At 36.4% G+C, this 25,575-nt stretch overlaps 1 protein-coding gene across 2 annotated transcripts in view; it reads right to left on the bottom strand.

Moving 5' to 3' along the window:
* The window catches only part of NETO2 (neuropilin and tolloid like 2), a 71,405-nt gene that overhangs the window by 38,669 nt on the left and 7,161 nt on the right, over positions 1–25,575 (bottom strand). The window contains exons 2-6 of one of the 2 annotated variants that reach the window (XM_020905247.2): positions 21,469–21,525; positions 18,443–18,583; positions 17,535–17,783; positions 12,500–12,544; positions 12,286–12,413 (exon numbers count right to left, since the gene is read on the bottom strand). In XM_020905247.2, the coding sequence (XP_020760906.2) occupies positions 12,286–12,413; positions 12,500–12,544; positions 17,535–17,783; positions 18,443–18,583; positions 21,469–21,525 (620 nt within the window). The remainder of the gene's footprint in view (positions 1–12,285; positions 12,414–12,499; positions 12,545–17,534; positions 17,784–18,442; positions 18,584–21,468; positions 21,526–25,575) is intronic. The other variant, XM_020905248.2, reaches the window with a different exon arrangement.

Genomic DNA, 25,575 nt, shown 5'->3' with positions numbered 1-25,575 from the left:
GAGTATATTTCATGTTAATTTTTTACAAAGATAATTATGTCATCTGGAAAAAGAGTTTTTTTTTGCCATGTTTCACTATCTACAACTTCCAGTATGGTGTTCAGTGGCAGTTATCTTGTTGCTAATTTTGAGGGGGAAAAGCATTCAGGTTTTCACCATTAAGTATGGTGTCAGCTGTACATTTCAGTAGACATCCTTTATCAAGTTATAGAAATTCCACTCTTTTCAATTTTCTGATATTTTCATCATGAATGGGTGCTGATTCTTTTAACAAACTGAGATAATCATGCAGAATTCTTTATTTACATAATGAGCCATACTGATTTTTCAAATATGAATCAGCCTTGCATTCCTGGGATAAACCACACTTGGTTGTGGTTATTTCGGCATATTATACTTTTTAATATATTGCTGGTTTAGACTGGCCAATTGTTAGAGATTTTTGTTACCTATTTTCTGGAGTAACAACTATGATACCGATTCCAACATGTGGGTCTTCCCTCCTCATCCCCCAGCTACAACAGCAATCCTCAAATATCAGTTAGGTGTCCTACAATTCAATTCAGTGATAACTCCAGCTAGCCAGAGACAGCATCAGATTCCAAAGGTTGAGGGCTTACTCCCAGGGGAATGGCTTCCACTTCAGAGGCAAAACACAAGATCAGGTTGTCACATGATTCTGACTCATTACAAGTCTGAGTTTCCTAAGGTCTCATTCCTGTTGTGTCTGACTCTTTGTGACCCCATGGACTGCAGCACGCCAGGCTTCATCATCTCCTGGAGCTTGCTCAAACTCTCATCCATTGAGTCAGTGATGCCATTCAACCATCTTGTCCTCTGTCGTCCCCTTCTCTTCCTGCCTTCAGTCTTTCCCAGCATCAGGTCTTTTCTAATGAACCAGCTCTTTGCATCAGGTGGCCAGAGTATTGGAGCTTCAGTTTCAGCATAAGCCCTTCTAATAAGAATATTCAGGATTGATTTTCTCTATGATTGACTGGTTTGATCTCCTTGCAGTCCAAGGGACTCTCAAGAGTCTTCTCCAACACCACAGCTGAAAAGCATTAATTCTTGGATTCCTTTAGTTTAATAGAGTGTTTGATAGTTTAAATTTAAAAGTTTAATTTAATAAAGTGGCTTAAAGGACTTAGAACATCAGTTTACTTACTAGATTACCAGCTACCCTGGTAATGAGCCTCCACGTTCAATGGATTTCCAGAAGTCACCTCGTTAACATAAAAGTCACTTGTGGTTGAAAGGGGCTTGTTATTAATAACAACACACCCACTTGAAACATGTTCAGGAACTGAGGACAAGAGACTAAATATCATTAACATAAGATGCTCCCATTGCTCTTATCATTCAGGAATTTTCCAAGGGTTTTGTGAGCTCTGTGCCAAAAATGGGGATGAATACCAAATATATGTATTTCCTATCATCAAGCAAAACATCATAGGGGGAATACTGATCAGCAGTTTCCGTATAATGTCTTCGGTGGTTTCAGGGTGATGCTTAAGAGTTTAGAAGTGTTCCTCTTCTTTTACTACCTGAAGAGACTGACAAGAATTAGCATTATTTCTTCTTTAAATATTTGATATAATTTGTCCACATAGCCATTTAGGAGCTTTCTTTGTAAGAAGGTTTTAAACTGAGTTCATTTCAAAAATATATGATCATACAGATTACATATTTCTTCTTAGATGTGTTTGGGCAGCTTGGGGTTTTTAAATGTTTTTGAGACATTTGATTTGGGCACAGAAAGGTCCACTGTTTTAATGGAGGGTCTATAATGATATCCTCCCTTTTGTTCCTGACATTGGTAAAATGGTTTATATTTATCCAGATTATTTACCATTTCTGTACACTTTCATTCATGATATTTCAAGATTCATTCTAGTGCCATTTCTCTTTTATCTAAAGAACTGTGTTTAGCATTTCTTTTATAGCCTGTCTGCAGGCAATGAATTATTTGTCTTCGTTGGGGCATGTACTTACTTTGCCCTCATTTCTGAAAGGATATTTCTGCTAGATATAAAATTCTGAATTTTACAGTTCTTTATTTCAGCATTTAAAGGTTTTTATACACAGTCTTTGGCTTTGATAATTCTGCAGAGAAATCCACAGTCATTCAAATTGTTGTTCCCTTATATAAAATGCATCATTTCTGTCAGATCTCAAAGCTTTCAACCTTTGGTTTCAAGCAATTTGATTTGAGTAGGCTTTGTATTTTGTTTGTTTTTATCCTGTTTAGTGTTTGCTGTGCTTCTCAAATCTGTAAATTTATATCCTTCACCAAATTTTTTGCAATTATTTCTTCAGATTTTTTTCTGTAACATCTTTTCCCCTTCTTCTGGTACTTCAGCTACATGAATTTTACATCTTTTGAAATTGTCCCCACAGGTCCCTAAAACCTTTGTATAATTTATTTTCAGTCTTTTTTTCTCAATTCTTCAGATTAGGTTGTTTCTACTGAATCCTCTTGAAGTTTACTGCTTTTCCTTCATTCTTACACTGGCCCGCACACTGAATAATTTCTTTAAAAATTTAAGATGTATTTCTTCAGTTCTAAACTTTTCACTTGGTTCTTTTTTATAGTTTCTATTTCTCTGCTAAGTTCTATCTTTTCACTCTTTTCAGGCATGTTTACCTTTATCTCATGGAACATGGTTACATTATTGATTTAAAACCCTTGAAAACTGTCGTCTGACTACTGTTAAGAGTTGGGATCGCCTGTATTCCCCTTTCAGAAATAATCACGTTTCCCTGGTTCTTTATATTGTAATTTAAAAATTATATCCTGGACATTCTGGATATAATATTGAGACCCTGGGTCCTTAAAAGTCAGTGGAAAATGTTGAGCTCTGTTGTTTGTCAGGACACCAGTCCGTGAGGTTCAGGCTGTGTGTACTGCCTCTTTCTGGGTGTCAGCTCCATGTGCTGGCTCAGTTGTCAGGACCTTTGCTATGCCATGCAGACCTGCCCAGAGCACACCCTACTCAGGCCCCTGGGCAGTGTTCATAATGTACTGTGGTCCTCAACACCTCTTCCATGTTTCCGTGGGCCTGTCTGTGCAAACGCAGCACAGGGCTAAGCCAGAATGAGCACCACCCCTCTTCTGTCTCTCTGCTCTCCAAGCTTCCTTCTCATTCTCTGAATAACCTGGTTCCCTCTTCCCAGGTCCACTGCTGGCTAGAAAGATAAACTGTCCTCAGTTTTCAGTCTCCTGATATGTTTTGAGTTCTGAGTGAATAAGAGGAAAAAAAAAACAAAAACAATGGGAGTTTCCTCCATACTCTCTAGACATCACCACATCTTCTCCTAAATACCACCAGTTAGGACATGGGGTTTCTCTTGGGGTTTTAGCTGTTACTATAGCTGCTGTGACCGGTGCTAACCTTGGGCAGTTAGTAAAGGGAAAAAAACAAATCAGCCAGGGAAGCCCCATGCAGTGTGTAGGGGCCCCTCTCTTAGTGTTCTGGCTAGTGAACCTGCTATCAGTTCTACAAAGAGAAAGAAAAAAGAAAAACCACAACAAACTACTGACTCTCACCCCCTTTTGGGATTAGTATTCAAGTTTTGAATACTTCCCTTCCAACCCACCTTCTAATGGTTACTTTTCAGCATCCTTATGCAATTGCTTTCTGTATTCTATCTAGTTTTCCATTATATTAAGATCAATAAGCTACAGTAGGATTACAGTATCTTGGCTGGTTCTAGAAGTCACTTATTTTAGGGGAGTAAAATCGATAAAATTTTACCTTTATGGTTTCTATTTTGTGTCTTCTGTTTTTAATAAACTGCTTCCCAACCAAATGTTACAAAATTATACTCCTATATTTTCTTCTAGAAGTTTTAGTTTTAACATTTATGCCAAGTGCAAGACTTATCTCACATCAATAGTCAATTGTTGTAACATCAATTATTAAGTGTTTTCTTTTGATCTAGCATGCTATAATATTATATACTAAGCTTCCATACATATGAGGTCCTATGTTTTGATACTTTTTTCAGTTTTATCAGTTTGCATGCCCCAGTGATAAATGCATTCCATCCAACCACCACAATATTATCTCAAAGGATAAGTATTCTCACTTGGCTTTTATTTAAAATTGTCACGGTTCTTTTGGACCCTTTCCTCTTTATATGAATTTCAGAATTAGCTTGCCAAGTTCCCCAGAAAGCCCTATGGGGATTTGGATTGTAATTTTAAATTGATAGATTAATTTGGGAATAAATATTTCCATCTTCTCATACATGAAAATGGTGTATGTCTCTCTGATTTTCCCCATTTCTGTAGGTCTTCTTTTCTGTGTTTCAATATAATTTGAAAAATTACTTTCTGATACTTTATGATTTTGTGTTTTACTTTCAAATTACTTTTGGAAAAAAATTTATTTTTATAATTGATGAACTTTTTTTCTCTCATTTTGCCACATTGTTGTTCAGTCACTAAGTCATGTCTGACTCTTTATGATCCCATGGCCTATAGCACACCAGGCTCCTCTGTCCTTCACTATCTCGGAGTTTGCTCAAATTCACATCCAATGAGTCTGTGACGCATCTCACCCTCTGCCGTCCCTTCTCCTTTTGCCTTCAATCTTCCCCAGCATCAGAAGCTTTTCCAATGAGCTGGCTCTTTCATATCAAGTGGCCAAAGTATTGGAGCTTCAGCATCAGTCCGTCCAATGAATATTCAAGGTTGACTTTCTTTAGGATTGACTAGTCTCATCTCCCTGCAGTCCAAGGGACTCTCAAGTCTTCTCCAGCACTGTAATTTGAAAGCATCAATTCTTCGTCTTCAGCCTTCTTCATGGTCCAACTCTCACATCCGTACATGACTACTGGAAAAATCACAGCTTTGACGATATGGACCTTTGTTGGCAGAGTGGTGTCTCTGCTTTTTCAGGTCTGTCATAGCTTTCCTTCCAAGGAGCAAGCATCTTTTAATTTCATGGCTGCAGTCACCATCCACAGTGATTTTGGAGGACAAGAAAATAAAACCTGTCCCTGCATTCATTTGTTGCACTGACCACCACCAAATAAAGTACTGGCAATAGACATAAGCTTAAAGAAAATGGTTTCAAGGTTTCACCATTAATTATGATGCTTGCTTTAGGATTTTAGAAGATATTTTTCATCATGCTGAAGACATATCCTATGTTGGACTTACTGATTTTCATTTATCAATAGATTTTAAGTTTGATTTTTTTTGCATCTATTGATATATGTGGATTTATCTCCTTTAATGTGTCAATATGGTAAACCGTTATCATTTGATTTTCTGTTTTCTCATAGTAAGTTGTCCACAAATGTCAAAGGTCAAGTTTTCTAGAAAGCACTTGTTAGGTTTAGTTTGTTGCTGCTTAGTCTTTTGGGTCTTTTTCTCTCTCCTTCATTTGACAAATAATACTCTTTTAAAATTCTCTCATGCTATCTATTTAGTTTTGATAAAACAGGCTGGTGAAAGTTCTTTCTTCTTCAGTTTTCTAAAACAGTTTATATACCATGTTCCTTAAATATTTGGTAAAATCTAATTTGGGCAGTTTTTCTGTTACCATATTTTAAGTATTAGCTTGGTACAAAAGTAACTGAGTTTTTGGATTGTGAATTTTAAATCATTTTAACTAGATTCAAACATATTTATATTAGTCAAAATAGGAACCACTACAATCAACACATTTTTGCCAACAAGATATAAGTTTGTTTCTTCCTGTAACATAAAAATCCATGCTGCAGTATTCAACAAACTCTCGGAAAGCATTTCCTGCATCCTGCTGGTTATGGAAGTGCTTTCCCTGCAAAAAGTTGTCAAGACGCTTGAAAAAGTGGCAGTCCATTGGCTAGAGGTCAGGTGAATATGCTGGATGAGGCAAAACTTCTAATTCATTCAACTTTTGAAGCACTGGATGTGCAACATGTAGTCAGTCAGATATTATGGAGAAAAATGAGGCTCATTTAATTTTTATGTTTTTACTTTATGAAAGTATGAGAACACATTTACAGTAGACTTGGAAAATACAGAACAAGATTACATATAGTTCCACTATATATTAGAACTGACCCACTCCATTGACCAAGGCCAGCTGCAGGCATTGAGGTTTTTGGTGCATCTCATTGACTTGCTGAGCATACTTCTCAGATGGATTGCTTCTGTCAGGATTCAGAAAGCTGTAGTGGATCAAACTGGCAGCAGACCACCAAACAGTGACCATGACCTTTTTTGGGTGCAAGTTTGACTTTGGGAAGTGCTTTGGAGCTTCTTCTTGGTCCAGTCACTGAGCTGGTCATTGCTGGTTGTCATACAATCCAACTGAGAAATGGTTTGCTGTTGTTGAGTACAATAAGAGAAAACAAAAATTCTTTTGATTTGTGGTTAGCTCATGAGATATCATGGAGAAGGAAATGGCAACCTACTCCAGTATTCTTGCCTGGAGAATCCCAGGGACAGAGGAGCCTGGTTGGCTGCCTTTGATGGGGTTGCACAGAGTCGGACACGACTGAAGGGACTTAGCAGCAGCAGCATGAGATATCAACTTATCAAGCTTTTCCACCTTTCTAATTTGCTTCAAATGCCAAATGACCACAGAATGGTTGACGTTGAGTTCTTGGGCAACTTCTTGTGTAGTTCTAAGAGGATCAGCTTCAATGATGGCTTTCATTTGGTTGTTATCAACTTCTGATGGCTGGCCACTACTGTCATCTTCAAGGCTCGTGTATCCTTTGTGAAATTTCCTGAACTGCCACTGCACTGTACGTTCATTAGTAGTTCCTGGGCCAGATGCACTTCTGATGTTGAGAATTGTCTCTGCTGCTTTTTGGCCCATTTGAACTCAAATAAGAAAACTGCTCAAAAATGCTTTTTGTCTAACATCATTTCTACAGTTTAAAATAAATATAAACTGCAAGTAATAGTCATTATCAAAAAAATAAAGTGAGAAATGCATATTAAAATGATTATAATACAACATTTATTTAAGAATGCACTCCAATATCAAATGGCAAAGTTCAACAATGCAAAGCCACAATTAGTTTTGTATCAACCTAATACAAAATCAATTTTGTCAATTTGTTAAGAGTTTATTTAGGTTTTTTATTTCTTTGACTTTGATAAATTATATATATGTAAACATGTATGTATACACATATATTATATATTTCAGTAAACTGTTCACTTAGACTGTTCACAAATGTATTAGCAAAGAACAATCTAAAGTACTTCAATTATGGAAAATTTCAAACATACAAAAGCAGACAAAATAGTACGATAAACTCATTTTACCCATTCCCTAACTTTAGCTTTATCTTCCCTGATAAAGAATCCGCCTGCAACACAGGAAATCCCGGTTTGATTCCAGGGTCGGGAAGATCCCCCGGAGAAGGGATGGGTTACCCACTCCAGTATGCGTGTGCTTTCTGGTGGCTCAGCTGGTAAAGAATCTGCCTGCAATGCGGGAGACCTGGGATCAATCCTTGGGTTGGGAAGATCCCCTGGAGAAGGGAAAGGCTACCCACCCCAGTATTATGGCCTGGAGAACTCCATGGACTACATAATCCATGGAGCCGCAGAGTCGGACATGACTAAGCAACTTTCACATTCACACCCTTCACACTTTCACTTCTGCCTCTCACATATTATTCTGCGACAAATTCTAGAGATATCATTTTATGTGTAATTAGTTTCATATGTAATGTTAAAGACGTTAAAAAATAACTTCATATTATTACTAACCAAACAAATGAATAATTTCTTAGTATCAAATTCTAGTGTTCAGACTTCTCATTGTCTGTTAGTGCTCCTTGCCTTTTGTAGTGTTTGGATCCAAACTCATCTGACTCGTACTTTTTTAATCTGCATGTTCCCCTGCTGGTTTTCTTTTTCCCTTTGCAATTTATTGAGGAAATGCTACTCTTTGTTGTTCTTAAAAGTATTCTCCATAGTTTGTCTTACAATGTCTTTTTTTTTTAATCGCAGCTATAGTTGAGTGAATGACCTTTTCCACTTCTAATATTGTCTTTTTTCTACATTAATCTTGCCAGAAGTATGCTTGTTGCTATTATTTTTTAAACAAAAGGCCAGCTTTTGGTTTTGTTGAATCTTCCTTTTTATAAATTTTGAAGTTCATTTATCTCTGCTCTTCTATTATCATCCTTTGGATTCTTCAGTCATTCTTTTAGCTTCTTTAGCTGAATTTTAGCTCATTAAGTTTAAATCTTTTTCTTCTTCTAATATTGGTATTTATGATCTCAAGTTCCCTGAAGTACATTTAGGGATATCCTGTAAGTTACGATATGTAGTATTTTCACTGTTGCTAAATTTTTTTTTATAAATGTGTTAAAATTTTCATCCTGATTTCCTCTGTGATGTATCAATTAGTAGATGATATATTACTTCTCCCATCCAAGTACTAACCAGGCCCGACCCTGCTTAGCTTCCGAGATCAGACGAGATTGGGTGTGTTCAGGGTGGTATGGCCGTAGACGATATATTATTTCTAAACTTTTTAAAATTGAAGTTTAGTTGACTTACAGTGTTAATTTCTGCTGTACAGCAAAATTATTCAGTTATACACATATATAGGCATGTGTGTATATGTATATATACACATTCTAAAGATACAGTTTTCCATAATGGTTTAACTAATCTATTGAATATAGTTCCCTGTGCTATATAGTAGGACTTTGTTGTTTATCCATTCTATATAATAGTTTGCATGTGTTAACCCCAAACTCCCACTCCATCTCTTCCCCACCGTCCCTCCTCCTAGGCAATCAAACGTCTGTTCTCCACATCTGTAAGACTGTTTCTGTTTTGCAGGCAGGTTCCTTTGGGTCCTATTTTATATTCCACATGTAAGTATATCCTACAGTATTTGTCTTTCTTTTTCTGACTTACTTCACTTAGCATGATAATAGCTAGTTCCATTCATGTTGCTGCAAATGGCATTATTTTGTTCTTTTTTTATGGCTGAGTAGTATTCCATTGCATACATGTAACACATCTTCATCCTTTCAACTGTCGATGAATATTTACATTGCTTCCATGTCTTGGCTACTGTAAATAGTGCTGCTAGGAACACAGGAAGGCACTACAGCTTTATCTGGATATATGCCCAGGAGTGCAACTCCTGGATCACATGGTAATTCTATTTTTAGTTTCTTGAGGAACCCCTGTACTGTTTTCCATAGTGGTTGCACCAACTTACATTCCACCAATAGTGTAGGCGCGTTCCCTTTTTTCCACACCCGCATTAGTATACACTATTTGTAGACTTTTTAACGACGGCCATTCTGACCAGTGTGAGGTGGTACCTCATGGTAGTTTTTATTTGCATTTCTCTAGTCATTAGCAATGTTGAGCACTTTTTCACATGCCCACAGGCCATCTATATTTTTTCTTTGGAGAAATGTCTATACAGGTTTTCTGCCCATTTTTCGCTTGGGTTGTTTCTTTGTTGAGTTGTATGAGCTGTTTGAATATTTTGGAAATTAAGCCCTTGTCAGTGCATTATTTGCAAATATTTTCTCTCATTCAGTAGCTTGTCTTTTCATTTTGTTTATAGTTTCCTTGGCTGTGCAAAAGCTTGTAAGTTTGATTAGGTACCATTTGCTTATTTTAATTATATTGCCATGGGAGACTGACCTAAGAAAACATTGGTACAATTTATGTCAGAGAATGCTTGCCTATGTTCTCTTCCAAGAGTTTCAAAGTTTGTTTTAAGTCTCTAACCCATCTTGAGTTTATTTTTGTGTATGTATGGTATGAAGATTCGTTCTAACTTCACTGATCTACAAGCAACTATCCAACTTTACTAGTGCCATATGGAGTTTTAAAGTTATCTTTTGGTTTCTGGTAGCTAATTTAATTGTACTTTTGTCACAGAATGCTCTGTATGTTACCAAGCACTGGTGTGTATGTGAGACTTCTCTTTTCCCATCCAGTGTATGGGTCAGTTTCCATAAATGTTTCATGCATGCCTGTGGAGAATGCAAAATCTCTGAATGTTGGGAGTTAGAATACCATGTTCCATTCGGCACACTGGGTTTTTTAAACCTAAGCCTTGACATTTTTTTTTTGCATGCTTGATTAAATTATTGAAAGGTTAAAAGATTTACACATTATAATACTGTGGATTTGTCACAGTTTTCCCTTGACAACTGTCAATTCATGTTTTGTATATTTTGAGGCTATATTAATACATAAAATTTAAAATATATCCTCCTTATGAGTTAGTGACCATCTTGATTTCAATTTTAATGGTTATACTAGCTCTTTTAATATTTATTTCTCTGATGTTTTTGTATTTTCAAAATTCTCTGTAGTTAACCTAAAACAGATACATTTGGAATTTAACTGTAGCACTTGGTTTGATTACTATTTTTGCCCCCAGATACCTTAATTTTGTCCTAATTCTTGAATGACAGTTTAGTTGGACATGGAATGTTTGAATTTTAGATTGCTGGTTAATTTTTTCCCATAGCACTTTGAAGATGTTATTCTATTGCTTGCTGGCTTCTATTTTGCTATTGGTCATTCCTTTGTTATTCTTTCTAGGCAGTCTCTTCTCTCTTTAGTGGTTTTGGAGACATTTGTGTTGTCTGTGATGCTGAATGAAACTTAGGGTCAGTTAAGACTTTTTTCCCTTGCTTTGAGAATCACTGTATGTCAATGCCTTTTGTTATTTCTTAGGATTTTCTTAATAAATTGCCACTGTCTCCCATCCTCAAGCTACTTTCTGGGTAATTTTCTCAAATCTGTCTCTCAATACTATACTTTTTACTTGAGGAAGATCTATGTGGTTATTTTTTAAGTTTACTTGGTATTTTTCTTTCTCATATTTTGATAACTACTTGTTGGATATAAAAAACACTTCAGATCTTGGGGATCTAAGAAACTTCCTGCTATTTTGTGTGCTAAACTTGCGGTGGGTTGTTCACCTATATGCTGTCTAATTTTGGGGTCTATTGTTTTATCTATGGCAATCTGTAGCCTACATGGCTATTTGTATTTATCTGTGCCAGATGCATCAAAAGGTGTAATAAGCCCAGGACCATTTTGTTCATTTTGGGGCTAAGTGATTCCTGGGCTGAACATGGAACATAAATTTACACCCCAAACTAATAAAGACAGGTTTCTAGGTATCAACTGTTAGGGGAGACCTCAGCCTCACCCCCATCCTGAGACTGAGCCCAGAAAGACAAGCTTCTTTTGTTACAACTTGTGCTCATGGAAGAGTTTGTGGGTTTTTTTTTTTTTTACCATTTCAAGGCAATCATCTCCCTTTGTGGGTTCCAGCTTTATGTGATGAACCTCGCAAAGGCCACATGAACCCTAGGCTTTTTATTTGTCTCAGTGTGGGTAATACCACGCTCCTGCCATGTTCACCCGAGTAGTCACAGGTTACTGAAATCAGCAAGGGGTATTTGTACCACCAATTGCAAGTTTTCAGCTTATTGCTCTGGTTTATAGTTCATGCACTTCTAGTTCGTAAGAATTATCTTCTTTAGGAGGGATTATCTATGCTTTAAAAAGGATGTCTATTATATATTATTCAATGCTTCTAGGTATTTTGTAACAGGTAGGTTTTCAGGTTATCTAATCCATCACATTACCAGCAACTTTAAATTTGATTTTTGTTAATTCTTTAAAGGTTTGTTCTCTTACCCTCACTCTTTTTTTCCTCTTTTTACACACACACACACACACACACACACATATATACAATAAATACAATTTTAACTGTTACTATTCCCAGAGGTAGAAATTAAAAGCAAAAAGCAGTAGTAGTTAGGAACCAGTCTCAATCTGTCAGCTATGTAAAAGCATCCTTCCCTGTGGTACTTTCCAATAAAAATTCTACATGATTAGTAGAGGACAGCATGATCAGAACACAGAACTAAGACAATATATTTGTACTTTGGTTTTGACACTGTTATAACCAACACTGAGACCTCTGACAAGACACTTCAACCTCTTATGGCCTGTTTTACCTGCTCATGAAGATGTTTATGAATCTATGATCACACTGATCAATACCTGTACTGTCTGTCTAGGAATACACAGATTTTAAGAATCTTAAAATAAGAATATTAATGTATGTGTAAATTCCTAAAGTTTATATTGTAATTTATTTAACTAAAACAATGCTGATGTTAGATGTTCAATAAATTTTTAAAAAGTTGCAACATCAGTTTAACTAACCAGTAAATATCTGCATGAACCAAATAACACATTGTACAAACCACATCTTATTATGTTATTCTCAGAAGTGACTGCGTACTTCATACTACCTTAGCTTTTGGAGTGGCTTTAATCGTCCATATGCAGTCAACTGCTTGGCCAGGTTTTGTCTTTTCCTCTTGTTCTACCTGACTAGAACGCACTATTCCATCAGCTCCTGACAGCTCAAACTGGCAATCTAGAAAGAACAGATGAATGATGTTCAAAGGAAAATAAGACTAATCAAAGATGCCATGAGAAAAAAAAAGAGGTAATATACTAAACCTGGGATGGGATTTAAAATACCTCCTAGGTAAGTAAAGTCTGGATCTGTAACAGAGAAAAGAAGAAAGTGATTGGCACTGAGATATTTTAGAGTTAATTTAAGGCTTAGTGTCTTATATCTAATGCTGCATTTAATAACAAAGCAAGAGAAAGCTTTCATTGGTGTATACTACAAAGCACTGCTCTCTTACAGGATTGATGTTTTTAAAAATGATAATGCTTATATTTTTGATATTGTGAATTAATAACTTATTTATGCTACCTGAAAACTTACAACTCTTTCTCAACTGCAGTAGCTAGTAGTAAGATATAGACTACAACGAAATATTATCCAGTCTTAAAAAGGAATGAAATTCTGACATATGCTATATAACATGGATGAGTCTTGAAACATTATGCTAAGTAAAATAAGCCAGACAGTTAAGGACAGTGTAAGATTAAATTTACTGAGGTGCCCAGATTAGTCAAATTAATAGAGATTGTTTTCACAGGGTTGCAGGGATAGGGCAATTGGAGTTAAGTATTTCATGGGGACAGAATTTCAGCTTGGGAAGACAAAACAGTTTTGGAGATGGACAGTGGCTATGGCTGCACAACACTGTGTATGTACTCAATGCCACTGACTTGTACATTTAACAGGGCTAAGATAGTGAACTTTATGTTACGCATAATTTACTCCTGCTCACCACAGTAGTAGCTGTGAATGCGTGCGCTCAGTTATGTCCAGCTCTTTGTGACCCCACAGGCTGTAGCCCAGGCTTCCCTGGTAACTCAGGGAAGCAGGCAGGCCTGATGCCCACCCCACTGATATCCCCACTGATAGCCTTGGGCTTCCCTGGTGGCTGAGATGGTCAAGAATCAGCCTGCAATGCAGGAGACCCGGGATCAAGCCCTGGTTTGGGAAGATCCCCTGTAGGAGGGCATGGCAGCCCAGCCCAGTATTCTTGCCTGGAAAATACCCATGGACAGAGGAGCCTTGGGGCTACAGTCCATGGGGTCACAGAGTTGGACAGGACTGAGTGACTAAGCTACAGGCTGTAGCCCACCAGGTTCCCCTGTCTTGCCTGGAATTTTCCAGGCAAGAATACTGGAGTGGGTTGCAATTTCCTATTCCAGGGGATCTTCCTGACCCAGGGATCAAACCCGTGTCTCTTGTGTCTCTTGCATTGGCAGGCAGATTCTTAACCACTGAGCCACCTGGGAAGCCAACTGTAGTAGCTTAATGAGCTGTATTTTCACAATGGCAGTAAAAAGAAAGATAACTAAATGATATATAGGATATTCTGCCCTGTGAAACAGTTCACAGAAAGTTGACAACCAATACTTTATATTGAAATAATTGATTTAATTAAATTGGACAGGTATTTGATTTTTAAGAACTAAATCAATTAACTGAATTGATACTTCAGCACCAAAAATACATCATATAAAAAAGTCTTACATAGAGTCAGGTTTTTGCAAATACGTTTAGACTACCTGAAAGAAAAAAGGTACCTTAATCATTTGAACAATGCTTTTAAAAATATTAAAAAACAAAGTCAGGCAACTTTATATGTAAAGATTCTTGGAAGAAAAGCAGTTCTTTTTCTATTATATGTATCATGAGAGCAACTTCATATGGTTTATGGTTAAAATATAGACACATTAAAATAAGAATAAAATGTTTAAGATTTCTAGACTAATTACCTTACATTTGCATTTTATAGTACATCAGAGTTTCTACATACCTTATGTTTAACATTATGCTACTAACAATAACATCAAGATCATCTAATATTCTATTTTATAGACGAGCAAACTGAATCAGAGAGGGATGATGACTGTTTTAGATAATATAATGGCAAAATCAGCAATAGATTCTAAATCTCTAAACAATTTTTCTTTCTCTATCATGTTACTTTTATAATGTGGGTGAGGATGCCACAATCTTACTACTAAAGAAAAAAAAGGTCAAAATAAATAGGCAACTCATGAATAACTAAATCATGGCTATCTAGTTATTTAAACCATATTTATAAAATAATTTTGTCCAGGGATTTGTAAATGTGGATGAAATCTACTAATGATGAGAAACTAGTATCTTTTACATACATGAAATTCTCTGAGCTACTGGTGATATTTGTTGAGGCAGAGGCTCGTAATGGGTTCCTACTTCCTGGAAGTAACTGGAATAACTCTGAAAATTTTAGTCCAATAGTGACAATATCCCTAGAATTCTTGCCTACATGTGAAGTTCTGATTCACTTGCCAGATAGTTGCTGTGATTTTTTTTACTCTAATGCTGGTTAAGATTTAGATTTCTCTTTGACACATCTCTGTAAAATTGGTGAAGTGTTGTTACTTTCTTTTATTTACAGAGGTTGGGTTAAGTTAAAAAAGAATAGTCTCTGTGATGTATTCTAAATTAAGCTAAAATTTTTCCTACATTTTTCAACATGTACTTTGATAATCATGCTGAAAGTCAATGGTCAAGATTCCGTGCTTCCACTGCAGAGGACATGGGTTCAATCCCTGGTCAGGAAGATTTTGCATGCCATGGAGCATGGCAAAAAAAAAAAAAAGAAATTAACAAGAATTAAGCAATCAGTTACATATAAAAAACTGTCAATTAAAATAGGTTTAAACAGGCTAAAGATTCTAAAGATATTTTAGACTAGCAATTTTTTCATTCTGACAAGTTTATATATATGTCTCCTATGTGAATTTTCAAATTAAGTTTTTTTAGACATCTGTTTATAATTTTAAAATTTATTTTTATTGTAGTAAAATTTAATATTTACCCTTTCATCCATTTTTAAGCATACAGTTCAGTGGCATTATGTATATTCACAATGCTGTGCAAACATCACCACTCTCCATTTAAGGAAAAATTTAAGACAAATTTTAATATGATACAGCAAATTGCACTCCACGGTACTTAGCCAAATGAGTTAAAAACTTGTTCACACAAATGGCTGCATATGGATGTCTACAGTAGGTTTATCTGTGGTTGCTAAAACCTGGAAGCAGCCAAGATATCCTTCTACACAATAAATAAACAAACTGTGGTACATTCATATAATGAAGTATTATTCAGCACTAAAAAAAGAAAAGTTACCAAGCCATGAAAAAATACGGAGGAACCTTAAACAAATATTCCTAAGTGAAGAAGCCAGCCTGAAAAGGCTACATACTGTAGGCTATGTCATACTGCATGGCATTCTGGAAAGGGCAAAACTATGGAGACAGTAAAAGGATCACTGGTTGCCAGGGTTGGAGTGGGAGGGATGAATACGTGGGGCACACAGGGCTTTTAGGGCAGCTGGAATATTCCATATGATACTGTATTGGTAGATATATCATTACATCACTACATCTACCCAAACTCACAGAATGTATGGCAGCAAGAGTGAACCCTAATGTAAAGAGCAGACTTCAGGTGATGGTGCTGTGTCGCTGCAGGTTCATGAGTTGTAACAAATGTACCCTGGGTGCTGGATGTTCATCTTAGGTTTCAGCGGTAGCTGTGTGTACGGGGGTGGTTAGAAGGTATACCCTAACTCTGTAGTTTCTACTCAGTTTGCTATAAGCTTAAAATTTCTGAAAAAAAAAAAAAAAAAAAAGTATAAATTTTACTTTCTGAAAGTGTTATCATTTTGACATTGAGAACTTAAATACTGAAGTGACACTTAAAACTAACAGGTAAAAAAAAGCTGAATATATTGTTCAGGGGAAAAAAAAAGACTAATAACAGTTGAAAGAATAGCATGATCTCTGCTATATAAAATAAAATAAAAAGATAAAAACATCTGAAGTGATACATACCATATTATTTATATTGGTTTTTTATTTATAGGGTGATAAAGTTATGATATTTTCATTTGGCTGTTCTAATTAAAAAATTTTTTTAAGTTAGTATATTTCTTGCATGAAAACATAAATAAAAAGATTATATGATTCTTACATTAAGTTACTTTTTCATCTTGTTAAATCTGTGAGTTCTTTGAAGACAGGAGTAATAACTAGTGTATCTTCGGGCTTCTGCATTAGGGATACGCTTACGATTACAGTGGACAGGTTCTGAGGACTACAAAGCGTTTCCACATAACTGCGGTAGGTAAGATGGAGATCCTCTCCCACCACCCAAATATATGTCCACATCACAATGGTCACAACCTATGACTATTACCCTATAAGGTTAAAAGGTTACCTTATTACCTTATAAGGTTAAAAAAAAGTGAATATTACATTCTAAGGCAAAGGATGTGATTAAGGTAAGCATTCTGAGAAGATGGGTGGGGGGAGCTGTGAAGATGGAGGCAGAGGTTAGAGTGATGAGGCCACAAGTGCAGGAATGCTGGGGCAGCCGCCAAAGAAGAGGCTAGGAAAGGATTATCCCCTAGAGTTCCTAGAGGGAAGTGACCCTGCTGGATGCTGGCCTCCAGAACTCTGAGATAATAAATTACCACTGTTTTCAGCTGCCAAGTTTCTGGTAATTACTTATGGCAGCCTCACGAAGATATTCCTATCTTATCAACAGCAATGCTCAGGCACAAGTCCTGCTTAATACTAAACTTTATAGCTAGCAGGTGGCACAGAAAAGATTCAAACCAGATCCTTTGCCTCTTAAGTACAGAGCACTATTCTTTCTACTGTTCAGTATTTTCTAGGGACTGTTTATTCAAATGAGTGTTTAATTCAACCATTCCAAAGGGAAAAAACCTGCCAAAATAATTTTTGGTAGAGATCATAAAAAGACAATTTGTTGAATTAATTTTAAAATCTATTTATTGTGATGTCTTTGGCCTTGATATATGCTATAAAACTTAAATAAATCTAAGAAATAATATAACACCATATATGATATGCCTCAAAATTCAAGTGTTACAGCTCGATTTCTAATTTTTTAAAAATATTTATTCATGGGCTGATTTCCCTTTGACTTTGGTAATTTCTTTAAAACCTTTATTTGATAAACTTGACTCGATTTTCTGTTTTCTAGTCTTAAGATTCTAAAACCAGTCAGACCTCGCTACTAAAACAATAACTTATTTACCTGGGATAAATGAATATTTTGCTCGAAATCCCAGTCCTTCAAGTTCTTCATCAGAATTGAACTTAATCCACATGAATCTCCCTGTTGATCTAATTAATGGAGGGCTTTTCACACCACAGTAACGATCTATAAGTGGAGAGAAACCAAATGGCCCATCTCGAATTTCCAAGTGATCAAACCGACATTCAAATGATGGTTCTATATAATAATGTTCATCAAAGGTCAATTCTATTCTTTGACGTGGAGCAGCTAGAAAAAAAGATTAAGTAAATCAGGGCAAGTGAACAAGAAAAAGTAAAAATGTCCTGACACAGTGAGAAAAGTACAAACTGCTCTGTTACTGTTTTATAGATGAGGATCATACTGAAAGTTACTATATATAAAATTCATAATAAATGTTATATTGTATGTTAATAATAATGCTATCTGTAGAATTACAGTAATCTTTCTCTTTGGCATATGCTATATATTAAATTAGTTAAATGTAGCAGCATGCTCAAAATTAAAAGAGTTGAGAAGCTAATGCTTAATTCATGAGATACAATGTACCATGATGGAACAGAAAAACAGAAGAAATGAAAGAAACATATGATGTAACTATGGACATAAATTTGTATAAAGCCTAATAAGAGATGTCAGTAAGTTTAAGTTTCTTATCAGAGAAGTTTCCCATATATACTGATGCATTTAGTTAAATGTATTTTAGGAGAATAAAAATTCTTATAAAATTTCAACCATTATTTTGTTAATGTTGGAAGTATTAAGAAATCTTTATAATGATTAGGATTTAATTAAAATACATATTTAAATTTTGTTCAAACTGGTTTAAAAAGAGCATTTAACCAGTTATTTAGTTTTACAAAAAAAGTTAACATTCATCCAATGAAAGACAGAAATTGGTCAAATACCTTCCAAAATGTAGATACATTCCTTGTTTGGTGGATATGAGTCAGGATAATTTGGTGAAGCAAAATGACCTCCATTGCTGGTTCGAACCCAAATGCCACACTGGGTTGCAGGAACGTGCTTCATTCCAATATTTTGTCCATCTTAGGGAAAGTTTAAAACATTAGTTACAGTTTCCCCTACAACTTCCCCAAACAACTGCCCACTGAGTTACACACACACAATTTAAGAACCATTGTCAAATTTAGCATAATAGATTGAATACAGCAGAAGCATTTGCTCTAGAGGACAAATCTGCCATGTAAAAGAACAGTGAAATAAAATGCTTAGATTTTACAAGGGCAAAAACATGTAGGAGAATCTGATAAATTAGTAAAACACTATAAAATTCAATTCTGACACAAAAATAAAAGAATTCCAGGAGTTTATCTCAGGTATGGTACCTCCACATTTAGTTTAACTCAAAGTGAAATAAGATTTAAAGATTGCAAAGGGCTTTTATTTTAGTTAAACGTTGTAGATTGAACACATGCATTTAGCTCTGCTCCTTCTTCGGAGTCCACTTAAACAACAATAAATACTTTTTTTAAGGGCATAAACCCGTAAGTACAAATAGATAGATGCAATAATAACTACTGGCAGTAGTAGGTATCTCTAGAAGCGGAGGTGGAAGTGGTGAATTTGGGTATTTTTAAAAACATGAGGCTCGGTTAAAAGTCTGTGCAATCAGTTTGACTCCTAATGCCCTCTCCCACTCCACAAATCCAGGTAGATGCCGCTCTATCACCACATCAGAAAATAATTCTATTTCTTTGGAGAAAGCAAACAGGGTTGCTGGGCCAGGGAGCATCAGGCACAGCAGAAGGTGAAAGTACCAACATGAAGACAGGGAGATGCGCTGAACGGTAACATGCTGAACCACACTCCCCTCCTCCCCCGCCCCACTCAACTCCCCAAAGGCCTCTGGGTCAGATATAGAGCCTCTAAGCAGGAAATGCAATCTTAACCTTTTCTGGGGAAACTGATGAGTCCAAAGAAAAATATTCATAGGTGGATTCAATCATTCACCAGGAAAGGCAGCAGTAAAAAGCCCTGTCTACACTTGCAGACGGCTAACAAGCAGAGCACCAGACATGTGAGGGAAGCCTCCAATGTGAAAAACAGATTAAAGACAAATAAAAAAGCGACTCTGAAGAAGCAAAGATTTTAGAATATTAAAAAAAAAAAAAAAAAACACTAAACCAAACTACCATTTAATCTTCTCAGAGAACAAGGGAGTAGCTGGCCTTTGAACAACACAGGTGTGAACCACATGGGTGCAGTCTAAGTGTGTAGTGTGCGTCTGTAGTTGGCTGAACGTGAGGATGCAGAACCTCAAACACAGGGGGCCGTCAGCAGTCACAGGCAGGTTTCTGACTAACCCTAAACTCTAATCCTAGCCTCTGCACTGTTCAAGGGTCAAATGTGCATCTATAACACAAGAACACAGCATACTCTGAAAAAGAGATTATTTAGAAAACAAAAGAAAGTTTCTAAAAATAGAATTAAAAAAAAAAAAAAAACAATTTAGAGCAGAAGTGGCTCAGACTGTAAAGAATGTGCCTGCAATGCAGGAAACCCAGGTTTGATCCCTGGGTCGGGAAGATTCTCCAGAGAAGGGAATGGCTACCCATTCCAGTATTCTTGCCTGGAGAATTCCATGGTAGACTACATACAGTCCATGGGGTCGCAAAGAGTCAGACACCACTGAGTGACTAACACTTTCACTTCCCATAAACTATGGCCTTGGACCAAATCTGGTCTGCTGCCTGTTACTGTAAAATCAAATTCAGTGGAATATGTACATGCCCATTCATGCTTTTACCCTACAGTTGCAGAGCTAGGTAGGTGCTCCTGTGGCTATAATGGCCTGCAAAGCCTTAAACAATTACTCTCTGGCCCTTTATAGAAAATAAGTTTTCCAATTTTTGGTTTAGAAGTCTCAGTGAAGGCTACTGAGAAGAAAACAGTTAAATGAGAAATGGAAAAACAGAAAAATTTTTTTTTAAAAAGTAACCAAATAATAAGAATTCCTTAAAGACAGGAGAGAAAATGGAGAAAAGGGAATTTTAAAAATTAAACAAGAAAAAAGGGAAAGAGAAATTTCCTACAACTAAAGATAAAATTATCTGATTGAAAAAGCCCAGTGGTGACTTGAACACATGTAACCAGAATTGTAAAAATACTGACATGGGTACTGCAGGTGCGAAGTTAAAAAGAACATTTATATGTAGCTGGGGGAGATGAGTAGGTACAAGAAAGAGCTAATTTCTTATCTTCCATGGTGGGAAAATTATTATCTACTACTTCAAACTGAAATAACTGAGAATAACCATATACTTTGTTATTCTGAAATATGCAGGAAAATACCAAAAGAATCAGCTAAGAGAGTAGTTTGGTAGGCTAGTAGACTACCATGGAGAAGTGGGGTTTGGGAGGCTGGTAGACTGATTTTTCCTAATTATCTTTTTAGAATGCTTTAATTTTTGTCAGGTGTATGTATAACTTTGATGAAAATAAGTCAGGTTATTTAGGAAACGTACTAAACTCTGAAATAAAAATCTGGCTCAAAAATCATACTAGCTAATCCTCTTTCATAAACAATAACTGGAACATGTCCTCAGGGGTTTGAATAAGATATTGATGGAAATATTTCATTTGTCTACACTGGAAAAAGAGATTTTTATTTTTTGCTTGGTGATAAAGCATGAATCTTATTTAATTTTTGGACATAATCCATAGTGTTCTAGGAGTCACCAGTTATGCAAATTTCTAAAATGTATCAGTGTAAGACTTTACACTGTAACAATTTACTCTAGTTAACTGCAGCTGAACCTGGCTGAATTAAAGCTGATAGATTGACAGAAAGCCTTAGGTCACTGAAACACCCCAGAGGGATTATGGAAATAGTACGCCAAAGTTGTAATCCTTCCAAAAAGCCATCCTACTGCTCTGAACATGTAGTAAATTAGCATTGTAAATTCTTTACCTTGGGTCTTTTGGGCCACAGCAATTCCTTCCACTACAAGTATTGTTACTAACAACACTAGAGAAATAAGAGAAGATAAGTTAAAAAGTTGATCTATATTAGATTTTACCAAGTTTATGAGAAAAATGAGGTGACCAAAAAAAAAAAAAAAAACGAACTAAAACCTATTTCTTACTAACATTCACACTCAATACTATTAATTGTTATGTTCTTGAGTTACTATTTGACAAGACAACCCAAGAAAAAACACAATTGATATCACACTCATTTATACAAGCACTAATAAGTACATTTTCAATTTATGATGAATGCAAAAATACATACCTTTTTTTCCTTGTACAACGAACTGTGCTGATCCCAATTATCCTCTATTTACTGTACTCTACCTCCTCAGACCTTACACGCATTATGGCTAGCTTTGCAATATATTATGCCAGTGAAAGTTCAAGTAGATTATATGACTTGTAAGAACATTCATAATAAAAAGAGAAGTAAGGGGGCAGCAGTCTCCTGGAAATCAACTCTAGACATTCTATAGCTGTGCTACGCTGCTGTGTCCTGCGTTACAAAAGCTAGCACTACTTAGAAAATGGAGCTTCTCCCCTCCCCCCACGTTTAACATTTCTGACCCCCAATGAATAATCTACTGTTTTGTATATGTTTGTGTTTTGACGGTAACACATTCTTTTTAATGGTGCACTGGTATCTTTCATTCTCTCAATGGAAACCACATTATCAGCCTCTTGTGTGAAATGGAATTTGTATTATTCATTCAGTCAGTCAGCAAGCATGTCAGAGCACCTACTGGATAGCAGGCACAGATTAAGGCAGGAGAGACATAAAGCAAAACAGTTATAAGAGAATGGACTTCCAAGGAGTTAGGTGGATTTAGGTTTGGGGTTCAAATTTTGGTTTCTACCAGCTGTGAGACCTTTTCAGCTCAGTTTACTTGTTTGCAAAATGGGGATGCTGTACTAATAACACCAGCCACACAGGCTGTTGCGGAGATGAAATGAGATGATGATGATGCAAACTGCACAGAGCCCTTTATATGTGCTAGGCATTCTGCTAAACCATAGATAGTAGGACAGACTTTCATCCTATTGTCAAAGACAATCTACAAGGTAAAAAAGAATTTAGCAGGGATTACACAGAAAACAACGGAAGCAGAAAAGGGAACCATTTGTTCATTCTGTTGGGGGTTAAGAGGAACAGAGTGAGGAAAACTTTAGGGAAAAAAGGTCTATTCTAGTGAAACCTAATAGAACTTCTACCCAGGAGAGGGAGAAAGAAATAGCTTAGACAATGAAAACTCACCTAGGAAGTGTTAGTGAATTCTGAGTAGGACAGAACAGTTAGCATGTGGAGGGGAAAAGGGATACATCAGGTTAGAAATAGCAGGATGAGGGTGTTCCCTGGAGGCTCAGTGGATGAGAATCCCCCTGCCAGTGCAGGAGACATGGGTTTGCTCCCTGGCCAGGGAAGACTCCGCACACGAGGCAATTAAGCCTGTGAGCCACCACGACTGAGGCTGCCTTCTGCAGCTACTGAAGCCTGCATGCCTGGGGCCCGGGCTCCACAAGAAACCACGGCGACGAGAAGCCTGTGCACTGCAGCGGAGAGCGGCCGCAGCGCTGCAACTAGACAAAGTCCAAGGAGAGCAACAGAGACTCAGTGAAGGCAAAAAAAAAAAAAAAAAGGATGAGATCTGATTTTAAAAAGCCTTGAACGCCACGCTGAAGAGTTTAAACCTTTGACGACAAGGAGAAATAACTGAGTTTTCTTTTTTTAAACTAGAGCGTGACATTATCGCATTTGTGTTTCAGATCACTAATCTTGATGATTGTGTGGAATCTGAACTTTTATAAAGAGGGGCCATTTAGGAAGTAAAGATGCCCAGGTCTCGAAGCAGAGCAGTGGCAGTGTAAATGGGGAGGAGGAGACATTTATGACACGATTATGACTCAGATGCAGTGTTACCTGCATCTAGTAACTTAAAGGATGTGCAGGGGTGACGGAGATGGAGGCACAGAAGAGATTGCTAGTGAAGGGACTGGCAGATGGTCAAGCCATTCTTCACTCAGTACCATGTACTAGACATCTACTACTCAAAGTCACCAATGTACTAAGAGTTCTTGTGATCTTGTGCTGTTTACATCTTCTAATCTAATCATACATCTTCATCTTTGGTTTGCTGTATCCTTGTTGACCTCTGTTTCCTCTGTCAACTCTCAACAACTTTAATTACCCCTCCTTTTCTTTGGTTGCTAGTAGTATTGAAGATCTCATGCTAGGTAGGAACAATCCTTTCTCCAAACTCTTCACATCTTTGCACTGGCTCAGAGTTAGGGGAATAGAGTTTTGAAACACTGTTTAAAAAAACAAACACAAAACACATAAGATTCCTGATCAAAAAGAAAAATCAGGGCATCCTCTAGTGGTCCAGTGGCTAGGATGCTGAGCCTCGTCCTCTGAGGGCCTGGGTTCAATCCCTGGTCTGGGAACTAAGATCCTGCAAGCAGTAAGAAAAGGCCAAAAAAAGAAAAACAAACTAGAATAATAATAGATATTTGACAATTCAGCAAATATCAAAACTGTATCAATGTATCTTGACAGAGGACACTATTTCCTAAGATATATCATCTCAGATGATATACAACTGGTCAAAATTTTGTGCTCATTGTACCTTTCCTCCTGATTCACAGGCATAACAATTTACCAGTTTTCACAGTTGTAATTCATAGTATGTAAGTAATACAAAGTCAGGCAGAAAGGGAAAGTAAGAAATCAATAAATCGAAACCAGGAGAACAGTAAAACTATGGCAAAAAGATGAATTGTGCTTGGAAAATTATACTATATAATGACTAAAAAAACCATGTCTTTTTAAAACATGATTTAGGTAATTTGCACACAATATACAACTGAGGTAGAAAAATCATATTAAAGATAAATTAGACCAAATAACCTTGTTATTCCTTCTACTTTATATAGGGTGTTGCTCATAATCCCCCTCCCCAAATGTTACTACTCACAACTCAATCAACCAAATGAACCATGCCACTGAATAAAAGGAATGGATAAGGCAAGTTTGAACAATTGGGGACAGAAATATATAGTGATAGCTGTGGTGATTCAGTTGTAACGATTAATCATTCTAAATTCTGTATCATAATAAACATAGTTTTCCCCCAGTTGTACAATAAGATCTTTGCAAACTGCTTGCTATAATCAGGCTGAGATATTAAAACAAACCCCACTGATGCCAAACATTGGAATTATCCAGTACGTGAAGCAGTGCTGTTGTGCTTTGTTCTGTCCTTAGCCCTGATCTATGTGTCACTTGTTCCCTTCTTTCTCTTACCAAAGGGTCAATAATTTCTCAAATCCAGAAAGATTTCACACTTTGAATTCAAAAACAACATACCCAGGAAGGCACTAATTCTTTAAAGCAGAAATCCATGCCAAAAAAAAAAAAAAGAAAAGAAATTCATGCCAAATTAAAGATTCTAAACTCCACAACCCCAAAGTTTAGTTACACAGAGAATTGCTTGCGATCTCATGTTTGAAAAAAGTAGTACCCACCAGGTGTGTTCTCACCTCTGATTTTGGAGTTTAGCGTAGGGTACTATACAGATCTGACTTAAACATGAAGGCCTAAATGATAAAGACAGGTGCTCTTCAAGGTATTAAATAAAACCCTCCAAGCTACTCCTCTTAACCCTTAATCATCGTTATTAGCATTCCACCTGCAATCTTGTCTCCAGACCTTCCAGTTTAAGGCTGTACTTTTCAATCAAGTAAAAATCAAGGTCAGGTTTATTCTTTTCACTGTTACTTAATAGTGGCAACTCTGGCCAATACAATAAATACTGGAAAGGAGGCAAAACTATTATTTATAGACAATGTTATTTTAAAACCCACCAAGTCCCAAGATAATTACCAGGAAAATTATTACACCTATTAAGGGAAGGGCGTAAGACTAAAATAAATTAAACAAGTAAGTAAATAAATGTAATACAATAGAGAAGTAATACATTTTGGAATGTATTGGAATGAAACACATTGGAATGAAACGATGTAAAGATAACAATTCTTCCCAGTAAGT

This window comes from Odocoileus virginianus, chromosome 20 (genome assembly GCF_023699985.2).
Source record: "Odocoileus virginianus isolate 20LAN1187 ecotype Illinois chromosome 20, Ovbor_1.2, whole genome shotgun sequence".
Lineage (NCBI taxonomy): Eukaryota > Metazoa > Chordata > Mammalia > Artiodactyla > Cervidae > Odocoileus > Odocoileus virginianus.
The sequence above is the reverse complement of the archived record's forward strand: the minus strand, read 5'-3'. Positions and strand labels throughout refer to the sequence as shown.